This window comes from Octopus bimaculoides, chromosome 28, assembly GCF_001194135.2.
Source record: "Octopus bimaculoides isolate UCB-OBI-ISO-001 chromosome 28, ASM119413v2, whole genome shotgun sequence".
Lineage (NCBI taxonomy): Eukaryota > Metazoa > Mollusca > Cephalopoda > Octopoda > Octopodidae > Octopus > Octopus bimaculoides.
Genome location: NC_069008.1, coordinates 10,472,063 through 10,478,479, shown reverse-complemented (window position 1 = coordinate 10,478,479; position 6,417 = coordinate 10,472,063). Strand labels below are relative to the sequence as shown.

General features: G+C 39.0%; 1 protein-coding gene across 3 annotated transcripts in view; it reads left to right on the top strand.

Annotated features, from left to right (window-relative positions):
* The window catches only part of LOC106873345 (uncharacterized), a 253,626-nt gene that overhangs the window by 90,091 nt on the left and 157,118 nt on the right, over positions 1-6,417 (top strand). For all 3 annotated transcript variants that reach the window (XM_052977316.1, XM_014920673.2, XM_014920674.2), the window contains exons 5-6: positions 1,520-1,675; positions 3,798-4,002. In XM_052977316.1, the coding sequence (XP_052833276.1) occupies positions 1,520-1,675; positions 3,798-4,002 (361 nt within the window). The remainder of the gene's footprint in view (positions 1-1,519; positions 1,676-3,797; positions 4,003-6,417) is intronic.

The window sequence follows — 6,417 nt, the reverse complement described above, 5'->3', positions numbered from 1 at the left end:
CAGTGCCCCTGGACTGGTTCTTGTGCAGGTGGCACATAAAAGACACCATTTCGAGCGTGGCCGTTTTCGTGCGGGTGACACGTAAAAGCACCCACTACACTCTCTGAGTGGTTGGCGTTAGGAAGGGCATCCAGCTGTAGAAACTCTGCCAAATTAGATTGGAGCCTGGTGTTGCCATCCGGTTTCACCAGTCCTCAGTCAAATCGTCCAACCCATGCTAGCATGGAAAGCGGACGTTAAACGATGATGATGATGAGAGCAAAGTATGGTTGAACTTAAGTTATGGGGAGAGAACATTGATCCTTCATTTATACACTACAAATGATCATAATATCTTAGACAATAAAAATCCATAAAACCTTCTTAAGAATGATGAACAAAACAAGATGCTTTCTTTCATTACCTTGCTACTAAGCAGGTGGCTGGTCAAAATTAACTCTAAATTAAAAAGCAAAACAGAAAACATGGATACATACATCTGTATATGCTTCAGCATAGTTTCTGTCTGCAATTTCCATTCATAAAATAATAATTGGTCCAAGGTTATTATAGAAGACATTTGTCAGAGATGCCACACAATCATCAAACTTCTTAAATATTTAGCCATGAAAATCTTTTCACTGCATTTTTCTGATTGTCATGATGGTTGACACCTGTAGGTTTTTTGGCAGTTTGTCTGCTTCTTGTAGTCAGTATGCTTGTATAATTTTCACTCTTATTGGCTGAGGATGAGCACCAGCCAATGTGATCTTTTGCCAGTTGTTCTGGAGTAGCTTGCACTATTTCACCATGTTCCCAAAGTGCAACTCTTCTTTTGGTTTCTTGTCACCAAGCATAAGCCTGTATTAGACATGATATAATTTGGATGTGCACACAAGATATCCCCCACCTCTCAGCAGCACCTTAGTTACCCTATCTTCAATGTTGGTCTCTTTGCTCACAGTAGTGTCTCCTAGTTAGTCCTGCCTTTTAACCCTTTTGTTACAATATTTCTGTTGAGATACTCTGTGTTTCTTTTAATTAATTTTAAATATAACAAAGAGTTTAATAAAATAACTTAGTTATCATTAAGCTAGTGTTAGGAACATAAATTGTGACTCAGGTTTCGTGGAAGATTTTAATTCAGAACTATTGAAAATATGAAAACCCGGTTTAAGCCAGGTTGGTATTGAAAGGGTTAAAGAAAGGTGTGTGTCAGATATTCATGGACCTTTTCTTCAATTCTCTGGACACCAGCCAAAGATGATACCTCACCCCAAACTACTTACAGGTTGTGACAATGGGTCAAGTTGACTCCACACAGTGTGTCCTCCATTTCTTTGGTTACTGAGAGGCTGTTTGTGACATAACTTCCTGTTTGATAGGTAACTTCCTGTTTCATAGGTGACTTCCTGTTTGCTAGGTAACTTCCAGTTTGATAGATAACTTCTTGCATGAGATGTAATCCCTCCACCACCTCTTCACTATATATTCTGTCACTGACTCCTCTTTGTCTCTTTCTTTCTCTCTCTTTTTTCAGACAGATGTCTTAGGCAAGTGCCTCACCCACTATGAAGTGGATCCCTTTAGCAACAGTTTGTCCTATTTAGTTACTAAGAAGAAAGACCTGGACAGTTGTGAGGGACGTCAACATTACATAAACACTGTCCACTCAGTCAACTATGGTGATGATACAGTAAGTAATACTCTGTCCTGGTTTCTTCTCAGTGTCTTTCTTCTCTCTTTCATGCCTTCTTTTTTCTTCCATTTCTTTCTTTCATTTCCTCTTGCTTCTTTTCTTTCATTTTCCCTTCTATTCTTTCATTTTTTCTTCTCTTCTTTCTTTCATGTTTGTTCATTCTACTAATAACACATGAATATACAGATATACATAAACTAAGAGGAAACCTCTATGAAGGCACTCAATGTGCTAGAAATAGCAGACAAATCTTTCTCAAATTACATCTCATGTTTGTGTTTCCTTGTCTTGACATCACATGATTATGGTGAACTGGTTGTCACTGTCATATGAACAAGTGTCTTTCATTTTGAATATTCTGTGAGAACATATCTGAGCATGGGAAAATATTGCCTTACTTGGAAGGCAAGTGTCTTTTTCTACATTCCAGGGTCAACCATAAGCTTGCAAGTGAATTTAAAAGACAAAAGGAGTGGCTGTGTGGCAAGAAGCTTGCTTCCCAACCATATGGTTCTGGGTTCAGTTCCACTGCATGGCACCTTGGGTAAGTGTCTTCTACTATAGCTTTGGGCCAACAAAAGCCTTGTGAGTGGATTTAGCAAACTGAAACTGAAAGAAGCTTGTCGTGTATATAAATTATTAGGGTGACTTTTCACAATTTGAAAAAGCGCCCTAATAATTTATAATTTTCCCTTTTAGCATTTATGGAATCAGCCTCTGATTCCTATGCTGTTTTCTAAAAACTGACATGGTGAGTTAGCTTTAACCCTCAGCAACCAGGTGAGAGTCACTGATGAGGATTAATCAGATCTGAAATCATCAATGATATGGCTAGTCTCCCTTGTCAGTCATTAGATAAGTGCTTCTCTTGACTAAGAGTTGTTCTGACTCTTTTTTCTAGCAATACTGGTGCTGATCAGTACCCTTAGTTCCCCTAGTGATGTTTATATATGTGTATAAATATATGATGTTAAGCTTTTTTGCCGAACAACCTGCACAAATGATTTGTTTATAGTGATCAAATGTATGTGTTGTACATTATTTCACTCACTCTCTATAAAATCAACGTTGTCTGAACAGGTGCACAGTGTACCATGAATCAGGTGTCGAAGAGATAACAGAGCAATGTGAGATAAAGTGTTTTGCTCAAGAAATAATGCACCTCACAATCTAGGAATTGAAATCATGGTCTCACAATCGTGAGTGCAACACCCTAACCACTAAGCCATGCAGTCTCATATATATGTCTATCTGTGTGTGTCTCTGTGTCTGTGTTTGTCCCCCACCACCACTTGACAACCAGTGTTGGTTTGTTTACATCCCTGTAATTCAACGGTTTGGCAAAAGAGACCAATAGAATAAATACCAGGCTTAAAATAAAAGTACTGGGGTCAGTTCATTCAACTAAAAATTCTTCAAGGCTGAATAATTTTTTTCCAGTCACCAGTACTTGTGAGGGCACCAGAAAATGAATGGAAAAAAAAGAACGCCACCCCTTAATACTCCTTAATACTCATTGGGGGAGTATCAGATCCTGAGAGGCAAAAGTGTGACACAGGGACAAGTCTTGTTAAAGAAGAGATACATGCCATCTGCCCCTTCTCATTATATATGGATGAGTAGTTGTACTATTGCAGTTGTTCAGCCCTAGACCAGTACTGTTTCAGCAGACTTATGATCATAGCTATTCCCCCTATGACCCTCCATGCTTGTTATTGCTATCTAGCCCTAGGTCATCTCTGGCTGAATTGAGCAGACTTATTTTATTTTATTTTATTTTTTTTACTTCTTTCAGTTATTAGATTGTGTCCATCTTTAGTTTGAATCCCCATGACTCAATATGTGGCAACACTGAACCTGTGAATTACTGGTAAAGTCCATTCATTGGGCTTCTACACAGTTTTCATCTATCCAGTTACACTCACAAGATTTGAGATGACCTGAGTCTATTTGTAAAAAAAGACACTTTGCCCAAGATGCCATGCTGTTGGGAATTGAACTTGAAATTCAATGATCGCAAAGTAAATTTTTTAACCATTCAACTATGTTTGCATCCATTGTTACTTACAACTTTCACACAATGAACAGACATTAGTTTTGAATTCTTCTATCATTTCAGGTAGATACACAGCCTTCCTTAACGAAGATCAGCTACATGTGCAAGCAGTCCTTCAGCAAGAAAACAAATACACTCACCTCTGTAACCTGCACTGAGAGACATGTATTTTGTCCTTTCTCTCATGATTTAAATGGTGCCTACAGCAGTCAAGTACAAACATTGCAGTATATGTTTACACGTAAAATTGATATAGCAAGATTTCCAGGTAGAGTTTTGTTTATTTGTTTGTTTGAAGTTTTTTGTTTTCTCTTTTTTTCTGTAGTTCTTCTGTCTGCTGCTTCAATCTTCTCTACCATCCTCTGGCTTCTTCTCTCAGATAAAACCCTGGTACCTTTATTTTTAACCTGGTGCTTACACTGTTGGTCTCTTTTTGCCAAACCATAAACATGTAAACAAACCAAAAACACTTGTCAAGCTGTGTGGTAAGAAGTTTGCTTCCCAACCACATGGTCCTGGATTCAATCCCACAGCATGCAACCGGGCATCTTGGGCGAGTGTTTTCTACTAGCCTTGAGCCAACCAAAGTCTTGTGAATGGATTTGGTAGATGGAACTTGAAGAAGCCCATTGTATATCTATGTTTGTATTATGTATGTGTATATATATATATATGTGTGTGTGTGTCTGTCTGTCTGTCTCTCTGTCTGTCTGTCTGTGTGTGTATGTATATATATATGGAATCACTACAAAAAATGGAGAAGTTTCAGATGTGGAAGCAAAGTCTAGAATCAGAATGCCTTAGAGTTAACCTACGAAAAACCAAAGTCTTAGTAAGTAGGAAAGCAGACAAATCACAAATCCTCTCAGGTAGATGGCCCTGCTTGATATGTAGCAATGGCATGGGTGCACCTGGTGTGAGCTATGGACACATAAGAGGTGCAGCAATATCAGAGGAAGGCTAACAGGGAAAATAGCTTTTGTGTGTGGAAGACACACAGGTACAATAAACACTAAAAATGTACAAAAAATCGACTCTATCAAATGCCAAGGTGGTAAACTAGAGGTAGTTCATAGCTTCCATTATCTAGGTGATCAAGTTAGTAGTGGAGGTGGGTGCACCAAGAGCGTAACTGCGAGAACAAGAATAGGCCGGGCAAAGTTCAGAGAGCTCCTACCTCAATTGGCGACAAATGGCCTCTCCCTCAGAGTGAAAAGCAGAATGTATGATGCAAGTGTGTGAACAGCTGTGCTACATGGTAGTGAAACATGGGTTGTGGCTACTGAGGACATGCGTAAACTTGAAAGAAATGAAGCTAGTGTGCTTTGATGGATGTGCACTATCAGTGTAAGTATCTTGAGAGAAAAGTTGGGCATAAGAGGCATCAGATATGGTGTACAAGAGAGACAACTGCGCTGATATAGTCATGTGATGCACATCGACAAGAACAGCTGCGTAAAGAAGTGCTGATCTCTAACTGTGAAAGGAACCTGTGGAAGAGGTAGCCCCAGGAAGACATGAGATGAGGTGTTGAAGAATGATCTTCGAATGTTGGGCCTCACAGAGGCAATGACTAGTGACAGAAACCTTTGGCGATATGCTGTGCTTGAGAAGACCCATCAAGCTAAGTGAAGTCGTTGTCATGGCCGATGCCAGTATCACATAATTGGCACCTATGCCGGTGGCACATAAAAAGCACTTGTCAAGTGTTGGGCCTCACAGAGGTAATGCGGCCATTGCCAGTGTTGCATAACCAGCTACATGCTTTCAGGTTCTGTCCCACTGCATGGCATCTCAGGCAAATGAATTCAACTATAGCCTCCAAACCAGTAAAAGCCTTGCAAGAGGATTTGGTAGATGGAAACTGTCAGAAACTTGTCGTGTGTATGTGAGCTTATGTATGTTTCTGGTTCTTTGTCTTAACATAAAGTGATAGTTGTATTTGAGTGTTACTGTCATCCAAGCAGTGTTGTTCTTTTCTAATATTCTGCTAAAGTCTTTCATACCTGGTCTGGCTCATTGAATAATATCTCAATAAAATATAGGACGTGTTAGGTATTAGATTGAAGGATATATTAAATAACTAGCAGTATAGCCTGGCGTTGTCTGGGATTAAGTTAGGATTATTAAGCTAATCAATTACTTTGTTTCAAACCAAACTAAGTAACACCAACGTCAAATTTGAGCGAAATCCATTGAAATTGGTAAACATTTGGCTGAAAATTGGTTGCAGATAATTTGATTGAGAAATCCCATAAGGAATTGGTTTATCGATTTTTCCACTCATCGATTGTTTTTTTGGGGGAGTGGGGAGAAGGAGAACTTAAAGCATTCAAAGATTCCATGAGTCCTAAGTAATGCCAGCATCAAGTTTGAACAAAATACATTAAAATTGGTAAAAGTTATGGTTGAAAATGGGGTGTAGCCAATTTTAGTGGGAAATCCTGTAAGGAATCGGTTTATCGATTTTTCACCCTGATTGAATGGAAAACCCCATAAAGAATCAGTTTATTGATTTTTCTCCCCAAATAGGACTTGACCGAACACAACATTGCTGATTCAAAAAAAATCTATATTTATACTTTAAAGTTGGTTTTCACACCCAACCTAGTTCTGCACAATCAGTGTCGCAACAGGAATGCATGGGTTGGGAGTTTGACCTGCAGAGGTGATCAGGTTGCAC